Source organism: Ambystoma mexicanum, chromosome 10 (genome assembly GCF_040938575.1).
Source record: "Ambystoma mexicanum isolate Mex_15411 chromosome 10, UKY_AmexF1_1, whole genome shotgun sequence".
Classification (NCBI taxonomy): Eukaryota; Metazoa; Chordata; class Amphibia; order Caudata; family Ambystomatidae; genus Ambystoma; species Ambystoma mexicanum.
In genome coordinates, this window is record NC_090932.1 from 310,536,131 (window position 1) to 310,551,998 (window position 15,868).

Here is a 15,868-nt window from a genome sequence, read left to right on the forward strand (position 1 = left end):
TTGAGGCTTCCCCATATTCATTTCCCGGGGTGTCTGGAGGGTAAGAACCCCTCCCTCACCTTAACCGGGCTGCCGAAGGCAGCCTTTACTTCGAGGGCCAGCTTACTTTCCTCGTTCAATTGTGTGAAATCAAGGATTCCATCTTCCCCCGATAGGGTACAGATGTCTAATATTTGTGGAAGAGTTTTTTATTTTACTGGACGGTTGATTTTGAGGTTTTTTGGTTTGCATTACTTTAGCCGGCCCCTCACTTTTTGCTCTTCTTTTGGAGGGCCCTTGCTCTCATTTTCTTCTCTACGTGATACAACATGAACAAAAGGACATTTGTCTTCCTGATTTAGATCTTTGTTCAGAGGGTGGTTCACTTAATTGTTTAGGGCGGCCTCCTCAGCAATTACCTTCAATATTGCTGAGGGGCTATCTAGTTTGCTCCTAGCACTTGAGTCAGAAGTGTTAGGTTCTATTTTGCTGCTGGATTCGGGTGCCCTATCCCTAGAGGTTTCCACCAGTTTAATCTTTTCTGAGTTGATTTGTATAAGTTTCATTAATTCCTGCATCTCTCCCGATTTATTCTCCACCTCAGGGGCGTTGTTCCTGGGTTCTAGGATACCTTTGGATGATGCTATAGTTAACCAGGGGTTTGTGTTCTTGTTCATATCATGTTTCCTGCCCTCAGTTTCCACCTCCTCTGTTTGGGACCCTACCCCATGTCTCGGTACTGGTTCCTTCAGGGGTTGCGATGTAGAGTAGACACTTTGGGCGTGCACAAAGCCTTCCAGCCTACTTATTGTTTCAGTAGGCTGGAAGGCTCAGGCACGATAAAGACTGTTCGGCATGCTATGAGTTAAATGCAGCTACTCTGGTTACGGCGGCTTTACTAGTCCCCCTCCTTGCGTTCAACGCAATACTGCAGAGTTTCACAGGCGGGAGACATACACAAAGAAATGGAAGGTTGTGCTGCCGGAGGACTCGGAGGGAATTTTCCCAATATACTCTAGTTGTTGAGTACCGTGATTTGTTCCTCGCACGCTATAGAACGTGATTTTGAAGCCCCAGGAAACACTACAAATGTAACAGGCCAAAAAAAGGAAAATAGCACCGCCCATGCCCTCGACTACCCGGCTAACAGGTGAACAGGCACTTCCTGGGCACTTCTCGGTGCGTGCGCGCGGCCGTGCCCTTTTCAGGAGTTTGGTAGAAATGGGCGGGGCTTGTGCCAAACAATAGTTTGGGGATTACGAGAGCCTCCAGGCGAACAGGCACTTCCTGGGCACTTCTCGGTGGGGGGAAACCCTGAAATCACAGCCTGCTTCACCCAAATCTACGAACAATTGTCTACCTCAGATTGCGCCTGCACCCATGAAAACATACAAAATTAATAGAAAACTGAAGATTCAACCCACCGGAGATCCAAGATAAAAACAAATTGAGCGCCCCAATAATTGCAGAAGAGGTGAGCGCAGTGATATCAAACTTACAGGCAGGATCGGCATCAGGGCAAGAAGCTTAACCCCAGCATTTTACAAGACCTTTAGCGGGGCCAGAGTTCCATTCTTGACCCTTCTTTTTAATGCCATAATGGAAAATGGCCAAGCCACAGCATCCTTCACGGAAGCTCGAATCATCCTTCTCCCTAAGGAATTGAGGGACAGGCTTGAATGCGGTTCCTACAGGCCAATCTCCTGGCTAAATGTTGATGCCAAGATCTATGCCAACGTCCTTGCCAACAGGTTAAGCAGGGTTCTGCCGAGGCTCATACACAATGACCAGGTCGGCTATGTGAAAGGGCAGCAGGGATCAGACAATATTCGTAAGACACTGGACCCAATAGCGTCAATCAACCATCAAGACACTGACCCCACCGTAGTTTCCCGTGGACGCTGAAAACGCATTCGATAGGGTGGAATGGCCGTTTATGCTGAAAGTCCTGCGGAGAGCTAACCTGGGAGAACGTTGGATTATGGAGGTGCAAGCTCGATATCGCAACACGAAGACAAGGGTGGTGGGGGTCTACTGCGTAGCATCCCCCCTTTTGCACTGAGTCGGGGGAACAGGCATGGCTGTCCCTTATCTACCTTAATGTTTGCACTGGTGATGGAGCCTACAACCCCAATATAGGTTGCAATTGGTTGGAGTTATCTGGGTAGGGAATCCCTACCTACCGCGCATCTTTCTTTAGAAACACTGGGTAAGTCAACCTGCAGCCTCACTCCTAGTTCGTCTGGGGACCAACTCCAGATCCCCAAATGGCTGAATGGTTAGTGGGATGACAAACTGCGGATAATGTTGGGCGCTGGGGGGCTTCAATGGCCCAGGCATAAAGCAATTATGTTTAGATATAGGTTCATGGTCAGATCAGAACAATCTTCTTTGTGCTTAAAACTTATTGCTTTATTATTGCTTTTGCAATTCCACACGGTAAAAATGAATCATCATAGTGGCAGATAACGACAGTCATTAACCCATTGTTGAGTGCAAACAGCCAATGGGTTAATGACTGTCGTTATCTGCCACTATGATGCTTCATTTTTACTGTGTGGAATTGCAAAAGCAATAATAAAGCAATAGGTTTTAAGCACAAAGAAGATTGATCTGACCATGAACCTATATCTAAACATAATTGCTACATGCCTGGGCCATTGAAGCCCCCCAGCGCCCAACATTATCCGCAGTTTGTCATCCCACTAACCATACAACTCAATATATCCGGGAAAATGCTTTGATTACCGGGATTACTAAATTTGGGAAGGAATACAAGTTATCGCTGTTTGCAGACGATGTCTTAGTTTATTTGACGCACCCATCAAGGTCCATCCGGGCACTGTTAGCAGCTATGGAGGAATATGAGAATCACTCAGGTTTTCGTGTAAACCTGAGCATAACGGCTGACCTACCTCCGAAGAATGGTGGAGCCCTTTCAGCCAACCTATTGAAAAGTAGGGGTCTGAAGCAGAATCACGATAACATCCGATACTTAGGGGTAACCATCACAAAGCAGTTGGGGGACCTGTACCAGGCTAATTTCACCCCGCTCCGGACAGCGATCAAAAGGGACATTCAGAAATGGTAAAAACCAAAACTCTCTTGGGTGGGAAGGTTCACAACAATTAAAATGAATGTGCTTCCACAGCTTCTCTTCCTCTTCTAGCCCCTACCGATAACACTTCCAGACTCTTTCCAAGTGGAGGTTAAGCACTTAGTTGACTTTTCAGTGGTAAGGGAAGAGGCCTTGCATTACCTACAAGACAATGACCTCCCAAAAAACAAGGGGGATAAGGTGTACCCGGACAAGTACGAGTACAATAGAGCAGCACAATTCCACGTGTTATTGGACAATCTGAGGGATTCAGAAGACAAGCAATGGGTAAACCAAGAGAAATGGTATTTCGCACCAGTCACGCTGGGAGAGTGGCTGTGGTTAAAGCAAAAATCAATGCTGAGATGAGCACGTTAACACCGGATCCTAGCATTGTGGGACCTCTGGGGAAAAAGAAACTGATGAGCGGCATCACCACATGGCCTTCTCCCATAAAATGTATTTGGGCGCCCCCAATTAGGGACCTTATAGCCGACTCAAGCCGCTTCCAACCCCAGTATAAGCAAGGGTGGGGCAGATGAGGAGGGAGGGGACCTTCCTGTGTAAGGAAGAGCTAGAAAGTGCACAACAAGGCCAATCCATCCAACAGCTGCTATACCGACAGCTAAAGAGTGCAGTCACGGATCCAGGCTGGGATAAACTTCCCCAGAGACGACTTACACCATTAGAAAATGTGCACTCATATGGGTATCAGAGGGTTAATTGCAAACTTTATAGTGCCTTGTTGGAAAGGAGTCATCTACCAAAATCGCACAAACAGGCTCGGTGTGAGAGGGACCTGGGATGGGACGACAACTGTTAGGCAAGATTGTATGCAGTACCCTGTGCCTTGACCCTTTGGCAATAGTTGACCCAATCTTTGGTATAAGCATCTACTACACAAGTTGGTAGAGTGACTGAACAGCCAGGCTTATGATTTAGGATATGATATGATACAGTATTTATAACGCACCTATACACAAGTGTTTCAAGGCGCGACGAGGCAAGGGAGAAGGGGGGGGGACAAAGTGAGGACAGACAACAATCCTACTAGGCCAGGTGTCATTCAGATCGTGCAAGTGCATGGGAAGGGGGAAAGGAAAAGTGTGCGGGGGGGGTAGGGGGGAAGAAGTGCAGTACATGGGAAAGTGGAATAAATAAGATAAATAAGACAAATAAAACAGCCAGCTAGTGGAAGTGCAAGGAAGTGGGGTCACTTCTCTCAAGAGGGGTCAATGTGAGCTGTAGCGTTGTAACAGATTCACGGTGACAAGTATCCGAATAAACACTTACACTCAGGGTTTGATTAACAATTATTTATTAATTTAACAGTCAGTTGAATAAGCCTTCTTTAGAAGGGAGCAAATATATGTAACCAAAATATACTTCAAAATATACCTCAGTTTCTTTAAATCAGTAGATACCCATTTGGGATGGCACACAGACACTTCATACACCCTGAGGGGACTTAAATAACTAGGACATTGTGGACATTGATATATCACTGGTACATTTAGAGCAACAGGAGTTGTGTCAAAGAAAATGTTTTGGGAATAAAACAATGGTTAACAAATATTCTTAAGCAGGTAAGTACTTTTTGAACCCCTCAATGCAAAGTAAATTAACCCTTTCCCAGCTACATAATGTAGATGTAGAATGTGTGACTTGTTGAGAGATAGTTGAAGCACAAAGTCGGAGGATCGGAGTGTCTTTCAGGGAGCCAGGACAGCCAATTTTAGTTGAGCAAAAGTCTAGGTGAGCTGAAGCACTTCTTCTAGGTAAGTAAAAAGTCTTGCACAATGCTTTAGAAGTCTTTGTAGAAAATGAAATCACTGTAGGGCCACAAGCTGGGAGGCTTGAGAGGGGCCAAGCAGCAAGCAACTCCGTAAGAGCAACCAAGACAAGTCTCAAGTGAGAACTAGCCAGGCTGCACAACAAGAGGTAATTCCTCTTAGTTTTACAGTACCTTTGGTTTGCAGAAATTGGGAGTGCATTTAGTTAATCGTCCAGCTGCAACACTTGATCGCATATCCATGTTCTTTCTCATTGCCTTGAAAAGGTACACTCCCATCTGAGAACAGTCTAGGGTGGAAAGGAATGGGAGGGCGCATTCTGCCCAATCCAAATTCAACTTTCACATGGGGATATAATTTATGGCAAGGGCCAATGGTCTTTCTGCAATCCTGCAACATTGTAGACTGATGCTAGTAGAGGTGGGCCTAGGAGGCGCCACTAGACATGGCTATGCAATTGTAGAACTCACCTGTATATTCTCTATATGTAGCTTACCCAAACTGACCAATGTAATCAACGGTTTTTGGGGTGGAACTTGAATTTGTGATGTCACTCCGGGATAAAACCTGATGACACATGCTTAGAAGATGAGTTCCAGAGGATACTCATATCTGGTGTGATCCATGTCATTTCTGTTTTGCTAATAAAGGACAGTAACTTTGCCCCATGGCTGAGTCTTCCGTTCATGTGGTAGGGAGTCTTTGATGGGCCCAGGTATTCTCGGCTACTAATTGGGGCAACTGCTAGAGAGTCCTGGTCACAGCTATGCACTGTTGAGTATGCAAAAAGAGGATGTTTTCATAAAAGTAGCAAATGGGAATGAGTGAAGTGTATAAATGAATTAAGATAATTGTGTAAAAATTGCGTTTGAAAGTTTAATGAGTATTACATACATTTTGAAATGTTGTCGCACCAGCACTTTAATACTAAATTTGGTTACACGTTAAGATTTTTTACAAACTGGGGTTAATTTGCAGCGAAAACAAAATTGAATAAAAAAGTATTTTAAAGCCAAACCACGCTGCAGAATGTTGAACATGCCCGGAGAGATTCCCCAGAGGAACCTGGAGTCAGTTGGAACGCAATGTCTGCCCTAGAGGCAGGAGGAAAACCAATTCAAGACAGCGCCAGAGATTCCCATCTTTCTTCTGTCTAGACAACTTTCGCAGTAGGAACAAGAACAAAAAAAACAAACATGGAACAACCGTTTTATGTGTTGAACTCGGAGCCAGGGGGTAAGTATAATTTGCTGGTGCTTTCACCCCTATCTCCCCATAGGTTAACTAGAGTATAAAGTCCTGACCCTAACTCTCTCTGAGCCGAACTATGGTGGTGGAACCTGGATTAAGGTTCCTTCCCTTTGCCTATGCTAGTGTGTTGGTTTGAGTGGAGTACTTTCTTGAACCTTTCTAAATACTTATCTAACTTTGAAAACAACCTAAAAGCACCAACAGACCCCACTGAATCATTTCTGAATAACCTTACCAGATGAAGCTATACTGGAAGGTGTGACTTTTGGGAATCAAGTCCTCATACCAACTCAGGGTTGTAAGATTGGCAGAAAGCTTTTCTTGTGTTGGTTGTGCCTATTTTCCTTGCATTGGACTACTCACCTGTATTGCACTGGTAATTGATTCATATGCAGTTCTATTCTACTAATTCTAAATGTGTATATATGGTATTTGCTTTCTAACTTGAATTACCGATGGTAGAGTGACTGAACGGGTCTTGTTCATTTGAACTCTTCACTTATGCTAACACATAAGCTACTACACCTCATTTTAACTAGTCAAAAATTATTCTTAATTCGAACGTTTCAAGTGTATAGTCTCATCTGCTATTATAACTGTCCATTTTTTTTTTTAAACTGCTTCTTGACTGTGTAATGCAATGTCAGTCCTGACTGCTCAAGCCCTTTGAGGCTATACCAATGACAGAGAAATGCACAAATGCTGCATTACATAACCCTTTTTGCAACTATGGAAAGTCACTTTTCTATTTCCACATTTTCATCTAGTGTTTAGATATTCAGCTGTGTATACATGTGAGGTATGAGAAACTGAAGTAAGACTGTGCATTAATACCACTCCATCTCATGCATTACCTTTCTTCCCAGCTCTGTGATCTGTGCATTTCACGAGTTCCTCGTCCAAAACTGGATTCAACTTCATCAAAACTTCTTTGGTAAAATCCGCCCTCTCCCCGGCCTCTACCTGAAAAATGATAGTGAATTGTCATCAAGCCATTACTTTCAGGGGAGGAGGATATTGGAGGTCTAACAACATGTTCTACTGGTTATTGATAGAATGGTGTTTTAAACTTTGGCCTGGTGGACAGATGTTTAGGAGGCCACCATTTTTGGTGAGTACAGCTAGATCAATTCAAGGTTGCTTGGAGAATAGGAAGGCTAAGTCTCAGGAGAGTTAGTGAGGTCAGGGTCACCAATGAGTCCACACAGTGAAACACAAAGCATTACAATTAGACAGTTAAGTATATAGAATTTCTATTTATTACAGGCCCAGAAAAACACTATGAAAATGACTACAATCAGGTCATATTATCAAAGGCATAATCTGTATAGAACGTATATACTATCACATTAGTTGGTGAATATAGACAAAAGACATTCACAATACCTGAAAAAGAATTGTATTGGGTTAGGGATAGCATGAACAGTCACCAGAAATAGCAAACCTAACTATCAGTCCAGCTCTAAGATGAATGTAGCCTTGTGCCCAAAGTTCAAAGTTGTACCGCAGTTTGTAGAGCAGAAATATTTGAGGGTAAGCGATCTGGAGACTTGTGGATGTGCCCTAAAGTTAGTAGAGATGGTATTCTAGCTAATTTTTATTTTTTTGTGTTTAACCAAATAGGTTTTTACAAAAGAGAACATTTTGTGTTAGTCACTTTTCTTTCTTAGCGTTTCTGGGCTACTTGGGACACTTTGGTTGAACAAGTTCTTGGAAGCGAGACACCAGGTCATACAGTCACAGGAGACGAGATGTTATCTGACGAATTGGCTCTTTTTAGTGCCACTACCAAGAATTTTGCTGCCATCCTTGACCATCTGGCAGAGTTGCCTGCAATCAGTCGAAACCAACCAGTTTCTTCGTCTAGAGTCGAAGCATCTAAGGTAAGTGGTGCCAAGTACGATTGCCTTTCAACTGATAGGGCTGGACATGTCATAAGAGGATGGCAAATCGTTTCTGCTTGCTCTGTAGTTTCGCATAGACAGTTGGATACAGTTGTGCACGCTCGGGAGGCCAGAATTTCCCTAGTATGGAGTAAGTTGAATCGGGCTCGCAAAAAGGTTTTTCTCAATTCCTTCTCTGGGAATTTCACACAGTACTTCAGTGGGACCTTTAACTGGTTGTGAGTCGGAGGTAAGTGCTTTAAGGATTTGTACAACAAGGTCCTCTCAATTGTGTTATTCCAGTCCTGTTGTTCAAGTTTCTTCTTTACTCGCCCTGGGTTAGAGAGTAGAATTTCGTCCGAACATGCAACTTCGAGCTTTTCTTGGATTTTTTTAACCCATGCCACTAACGGTTTGCAGGTTCCTTTGGAAATTTCCAATGCCACGATCTGAAAGATCTGAAAGATCGCCAGCGAACTAGGTAACAATTTTCCTGTATAACTGGACAGCGCTTTGAGCCACCACCGAGGCTAAAGATGTTAGGCCTAAATCGCGCCGTATTGCTGGCATTGGGGCGGATTTGGGCAGACCCAGGACTGATTTCCATAGAAAACCCTCCAACTTGGTCCAAATCGCCGGGGGAAGATTTAAGTTTGCCTCCATTCCGTAGGTTATCGCTGGAACTATTCTAGCTAATAAAACTGTTCCCAATGTTTGGAAGACGTGCACAAGCAAGTTTTGACAAAGCCAAATTAATACAAAACTTTCAAAAGTTTTACAAACTTTTACAATGGAGAATGGGGTTACCGGTAATTATCTTCACAAATCACCAAACCTTCTCAGATTTTCCTTCGGACTTGGCAGGTCCTATGGTGGTCGCCAGAGCTCGTTTTTTCCCCACCTCTTCTTCTGGTCCCCAAAGTACAGGAGCCACAGGTGCAGTGTAATTCCCAAATATGGGATGGTTGCTGGTGTGACCGGTTCTCGACGCTGGATGCAGCAAACAATGGTGCAGCTCACTTCAGGACACAGGACCAGAGGGGGGAAGACAGGTTTCAGAGACCGTCAATGTTGCACAGTCACAGGCGGGGTTAGAAATGTAGCGATCAGATGTAGCATCCTAGCTCTGGCCCTGCTGATGCTAGGTAGGACCAAGACATATGGAGGAAAGGCTTTTTGTTGGACAAGCCGACTACCTCCGGAGTCCAGAATCGAAACGCAGGAAGCCAACTTCCTTTTGTGGTAGCCCAAACTGGAGCTGGACAGCCCACTGGATGGCCTGGGGGACACCTCAGAGAAGACTCCCTTTTGCTAGGCTACCAGGAGACATTGAGAATAGATGTTCCTTCCACTCCACGAGGTTGAAGCACCCACAAGGGTCGCCAAATAGGGCTTCTCAAGCACTGCATCAGGATTTGGTTGCCAGGCCTCTTCACAGTGCTTCGTTGGATCTTCAATTGTGGGGTAAAATATAGCCCCGGAATACTAGAAATCAAGAGGCCAGAGTGGTTTGCAAATGACCATTGCATAAGGCCAGCACAGAAATGGTGATGTCGGACATAAGGCATATGGAACTAAACACAGGTCTAAAATCTAAAGGAAGGAAAGTGGACCTAAAATCAAAAGTGCGAAGATATGCACAATGCATTTCAGAAAGGAAAACAAAGACATGTGTCTGATAACGCCATGTTATTCAATCCATGGAGAGCCGCACTTACACATAAAGAAACGGCAGTGCGTACATGATCTTCAATGGAATACCAGATTGTGCTCCAGCCAGCTAAAGTGAAGCCAAGCTCCTTGCATTTCCAAAAAATAAAAGACAGTATGCAGAGAAAATTCTCATTAGACTTTCAAAGTTTGAACATGTTTTTCTCATAATACTGTTTTATACATATGTACAATCCAAAAGTGATAATCACGTATTTTGAAAACTGTGAAAGCCTTAGAAGGTGTAATGGAAAATGCATTGCGTGGGAGTTCAAAGGGCCATAGCTGGCAGGGTACATGAGCTGGACATGTCAACCTCCAAAACCTTTCCTCTGCTGCCCTGGAGACACAGGCCAGGGTGTCCTAGTCAATCAGGGCCATTACTTAAAAATGTAGGAAAAAAATACACTTCTTAGATGTAAACCACGGTAAGGACTGATAAGCCCATGTCTGTTCATGCAGCAGAAGTGACCTTGAGGTCACAATTCCTATAAAAGTGGCCATTAAGAGTTGCTGCCAGGGCCTCACAGGCCTTGAAAGGGGGAAGCGAATGTTAACATGAGCCAGGTATCTGGCTGGTCACATGTGTAAGGATAAAAAGCGGAGGAAAAAAGGTGGGGGCTAGAGTGAGGCCTGTGAAGGCTGCAGTTGAAATAATAGGAAAATACATATTATTGCATAAAAAGGGCAGCGTAGATGCCACCACGGTCAATCCAGACTTTTATTAAAAGGTGACAGTCATCCCCTTTGAACCATGCTAAAGCGATTTTGGTGTGATAAACATAACTAAAGTGATTAATGAACATTTGATTTGGGCCTTCCCTTTATTCCAAGAGATTTGAAAGTTGGTGTGAGTGTGCAGGTAATAGTTAACATGAAAAATATGAAGTGGCATATTGTTCACTGATACAGCTGACTAAATTAAGAAAAAACGGATCTCTGCATAGGAAGGGCATGCCGACTTCAGACTAGCCTCATCTACTTTGCCGTAAAATGTAGTTCCCAAAAATATATTCATACATGTAAAGACTTGAAAATGTAGGGTACTTGCCATGTTGAGAGATTGAGAGTTTTAAAACATGCCGAGCCGACTGTCAAACTGGGATGATTAAGCTTTCTCCTCCCGCAGCTGTCCTGAACCCCCCTATCCCCCCCCCCCATCTCCTTGTCCTATTAGCACACAGGTGGGAGGTGTGTAGAGAAAAATCAATCTTTTGCTGGAATCATGACAAGTTTGTGATGTAATTTGCCCTATAAGTAAACCAGTTTGCATTAGAATTGGGCTTTTTCCACGGATTACTAGAGGCAACCTGCTGCTGAAATCTGGTGAGAAACATCCCAGCAGAGAGGCCAAAATCTTGCATTGGAGATGGGAACCAGGAGACACGGAAGCTGACTGGGACCGTGGAGGATTAAGAGGAGATCCTTGACTGACCCCCTTGCTGCCCCAGCGGCGCCCTGCTGTTCACTGATGCCCATTCCAAGGCCTCTGCTGCGAGTAGAACTATCCCCAAAGCCATAGATTGTGTAGGCCTGCATTTTTCAAGCATTGTTTTAGTTATTTCCCGATAGTGTGTAGATCCTTCGCATATTTAAAGTAAATCAATTATTCCCCTATAGAAATTACGGGGTGTGTTTGTTGGTATTCAAAACCAACAAGCTCTTTCCAGTGTGCGTTTTGAGCCTGTATAGACAAAAATTTGCTTAAAGAATTAATCCCAAAACCCCGTTGAGTGCGCAGGGTGCAAAACGAAATTCCCCCGTTTATCCCCTTCGTTTTAAATCAAAAGTGTGAAGCCTGGTGGTGCCTTTGCATGTGCAGGGTGCACAACGAAATTGCCCCCTTGTTCCCATTGTGCTTTGACCAAAACCACAAAGTCCTGCCTGTTCCTTTTGGGTGTGGCAAAGCAGATTTTCCCCATTTGCTTTTCTTTCCCCCTATTGCATCTTTGATTAGAATCACAAAACATTATGACTGCATATCTAAGTATTATCTCTGTGTTGGTGCCTTTACGGGAAGTTATTTTTGTTCTCGTTTTGCCACAGCATTGGTGGCTGATGTTAGTCTGTTTGTCAAATATAGTTTAAATAAATTAATAAAGATATTCTTACTAAACACCGGCCTGGTTCTTAGTCCCTTGTGGCACCAGGTAATTGTTGGGGTTGGGTGTGAGAGGGGTTGGAGGCCTTACCAAAGTGAACCATAACAAACTAATAGTGATTTGTTGTGTGTCATACTCATTGGGGGGAAAGGAACTCCCTGAATGTGACCACATAATACATCGCAACACAACTGGGGGCTTGTGCCGAGATTGTTAGAGGGTTTTCACTAGTGACAGTGCAGGAGCAGCAGACTATTCATTTAGGTGTAATTGCATTTCAGTGGATGGAAAGTTGTGTTGCATTGTGAAGGAGCCATTCAGACCAGTACCCTGGGTTTCAGGGCGGTGTGTAGATAAGTCATTTAAATGGTCAATGTGAGTACAAACTAAGCAGGAACAGGGTTGAGATTTTGCCCTTGCACAGATAGTATATTAGGCGAAGAACACATTTAAAAATGAGCACCGTAGAAATCAATATGGCCAGGAAGCACCTTCATCCAAATTGATTATTAAAGGTCAATGGGTAGAACAGGAGCTTCAAATGTGGCAAGCTAGAATGATGCAGGATGGTACCTCTGTAAATGTTGATATGAGGCAGGATAATGGGCTGATACATCAAGCCCTGACAAACTTTCATATGACAGACCAGCTGAGATGAGCAAATTAAAATGGCTCACCTCACAGCATACATGCAAGAAAGATACCAGGAGAATGTAGCCTCTGTGCAAAGCCAATCTGAGCTTTTGGAGCAAGCACAGAGAATTGAAACAATTAGGAGGAAAAAAAAGCGTAACAGAGCCAAAATCCAGAGTCGAAATTGAAAGACCGTATTCAGAAGCTAAGAGATGAGTTAGTGGCCCGACAGCAAACGAATTTAGAGCAGGAGGCTCAATTTTCTGCACTGAAAGAACTGTCAAGAAGGTGTTGAAAACCTGAGAGCAAGTCAACAAAAATTAAGCTAGCAGGTGGTTCACAATAGAGCCTGCTTAGAGGACACTTTTGCATTTCAAACGCAGATTAAGCAAATGAAAGATGAGAATAGCCAGTTGATCATTAGGGATTAAATTCCCAGGTAGAATTCGATCAGATGCGCCAAATTCTGAGCACCCTGAAACAGAGAACACACCTCAGGGAAGAAAATAGCAAATTGTGTCAGGAGAAAAGTGCCCTGCGTCAGAAAGTGTGTCAGTTAAGGAAGGACATGGAGAAAAGTGAGTTCTCAGGAACAGACTCACATGAATATAGAAAATGAAAAATGTATGGGACATGTGTGGCAAGCAGAGCTGGACATACAGCAGGCAACATAGACCAAAAGTGCACAAAGGGAGGAGATAGTCTCCTGCAAAAGAAGAGGTCTGAATATGCCCAGACAATACAGGCCTCACAGAAGGGAAATGAGTCCCTTTGTGAGGAGAACAAGGGACTCGATGACCAATTAGTGGCACAAAACAAAATACTAGAAGCCTCTCAAGCCCTAGTATCAGAGTTGAAATCTCAGGCCTCTATACATCAAGAGATAGGGGCTGAGAAAAATAAATCAGAGATTGAAGAAAAAAGCCAAATACAAGGAGGCTTTGAGGCACCCCGACCAGTTAGAGTATGGAAAGGCACCCTCCGATCATGGAGTGATGGCCTCCTTACCAGGCACCTCATGCCAACTCACCACATTCTATACACAGGGTGCTGCTAACTTCATGCCTGCCAGTTTGCAAGAATAGGGAAACATACGGCAACTGGACTCAACCAGGCCTAGTCCAACTGAGCTAGAAGGCCAGTCCTTATCAGACATTGACATCTATTCATCTCTACCCAGAATTATAAATACCCTAGCATGTACATCTGGCCACACGGGCTCCTATGATGAGAAGATCAGGGAGTTAGATTGGCAGAAAATAAAGTTACAATGGGACCACCTGGTCTGTTTTGCAGAGACGGAAGAACCAGAGCCCAGGCCTCAAAAGAGTATTTTAAAAACCTTCACACATTAAGGGAAGGGGGGAATTCTCCAACATACCCGGAAGAAGAATGGGGAAGATGAGTATTCCGCTGTGCAAAAAGGGGAGTACAAGGAAAGTGACCCTGAGAGCCCACACCACCACAGGGGAGAAGAGACCAGACCCAGTCATTCTGGGAGGGATTCCCAGTCTCAGAGGTGGGGAGTGCCTAGAGGACACGGAGTGAACCACCAATAGCAGCAGCACTGAGTCAGAGAGTGAGTGGACTCCGGTGCAGCGCAAAAGGAAGGCTACCAAACAGAAGAGATTTCTTATAAAAGACCCAATTTGGCAAATAAAGGCCATAAAGAGCTTTATGACTCCCTACCACAAGAATGCCAAATACTCTGCATCAGAGCATCTAGGACTGTATGACCAAATGATGACGTCATTTGGCATAAAAAATTATCAAAATTCCATGGAGTTCGACAAATGGACATTCTCCCCAGAATACTCCAGCATCTTTGCAGGGCTGGAGGATCAATATCACAAAAGATGATCCACCTACAAGGCGGCCATCTTAAAGCATTTCTCTGTGCACAGGAACCCTCAGGAGGCCTGCAAGGTGGACTACAACCTGCAGTGTGAGGAAGACCAAGCAGCCAGAGAGTTCGTGCAAGAGCTGAAGTGGGCATTTGCCCAGACCCCTAGGCAGGTGAACAAAAATACGGAGTTCCATGCACTCCCGAAATACATTATGACCCAACTGGTAAGGGACTTCCATGAGTGCAGGACTTGACTATGTCATTTGTATCGCGCAGCCTTGAATCCGTGGGCGTTAGGGCGCAGACTAGACAAAAACACAAACAAAAAACACAAAAAGAGGGATCATAACTGTGAGCAAAGGAGCGAGCGTCAGTGTGAGGCCATGAGACACGCGTTAGAGCAGGGTCTTATACGAAAAGCCAAGTCTACAATTTCTTCTTGAAGCTGGTAAGCAATGTGTGACCCCGCAAATCTGATGGAAGAGCATTCCAGGCTGCTGGGGCTGCAGTAGAGAAAGCTCCCTTTTCCATCTTTTTAGATTTGCTCATAGGAATATTCATAAGGTTCAGGAAGCTGGATCTGAAGGGGCGGTTATTCGATTTAGTCAAAATGAAATCTTGAAGGTAGTTCAGCATTAGACCAAGCCTACATTTCATAGTTGTTAGTAGCCGAAACTGGATTCGGGATGCTAGAGGCAGCCAGTGAAGAGACCACCTTGCTTGAGAGACGTGATCGCAGCAGGTCAATCCAACTACTATTCGAACAGCCCCGTTCTGCACTACTTGAAGTCTATTAGTGATATTTTTGCTACATCTGATCAGAAGGCTCCCACAGTAGACCATTTTATATCCTATAATAGCTCTGGCCAGCGTCTCGGCATTAGCTTGAGTAATGAAAGGGTGCAAATGGGCAAGCAATTTGATAAAGTAAATAGCAGAAAAGGCCAAACTTTTCATATGAGCTTGCATGTCAAGATGTTGGTCAAATATTACACCTAAAGTTTTCTCTTTCGTCTGTGGTTTAATTATAACATCTCCCAGATGAAATTCAGAGTAACATGGTCCCAACTTCTTAATCATAGATTGTGTACCAATCATCTATAGTTCAGTTTTATCCCTATTAAGGGCTACGTTGTTTTCTATCATCCAATCTTCCACTATCGAATAAACTCTTACGTTCCTCCTCGTCGCAGGAGTGGGAGCCTGCCAGAGGGCAGAGGGACGACACACTGGGTATCGTCGGCGTAGTTAGTAAACAGCACACCCTCTTGTTCTAAAGTGTTAAAAAATGGGGCAGTGAAAATGTTATAAATACAAGGGGACAGGCAAGCACCTTGGGGCACTACAAACTATATAGTCACAGGGTCTGCAGTTGCCTCATCTATAAAGACGCGGCTAATTAGATCATCAAGAAACGAGATGGTCCATTGAGTTGCCTCAGGCGAAAAATGTGCTACTTCCCCTAGCCTGTCAGCCAAGATCGCATCATCGACTAAATCGAATGCTGCTGACCGGTCTAGGAGCATAAGCATATATGCTGCGCCCTTGTCCATTCTTTCCAGAAGTCTTGACTT

At 44.2% G+C, this 15,868-nt stretch overlaps 1 protein-coding gene across 5 annotated transcripts in view; it reads right to left on the reverse strand.

The window, feature by feature from the left end:
- The window catches only part of GIGYF2 (GRB10 interacting GYF protein 2), a 2,415,541-nt gene that overhangs the window by 1,857,463 nt on the left and 542,210 nt on the right, over positions 1-15,868 (reverse strand). For all 5 annotated transcript variants that reach the window (XM_069617902.1, XM_069617899.1, XM_069617900.1 and 2 more), the window contains exon 6: positions 6,975-7,083. In XM_069617902.1, the coding sequence (XP_069474003.1) occupies positions 6,975-7,083 (109 nt within the window). The remainder of the gene's footprint in view (positions 1-6,974; positions 7,084-15,868) is intronic.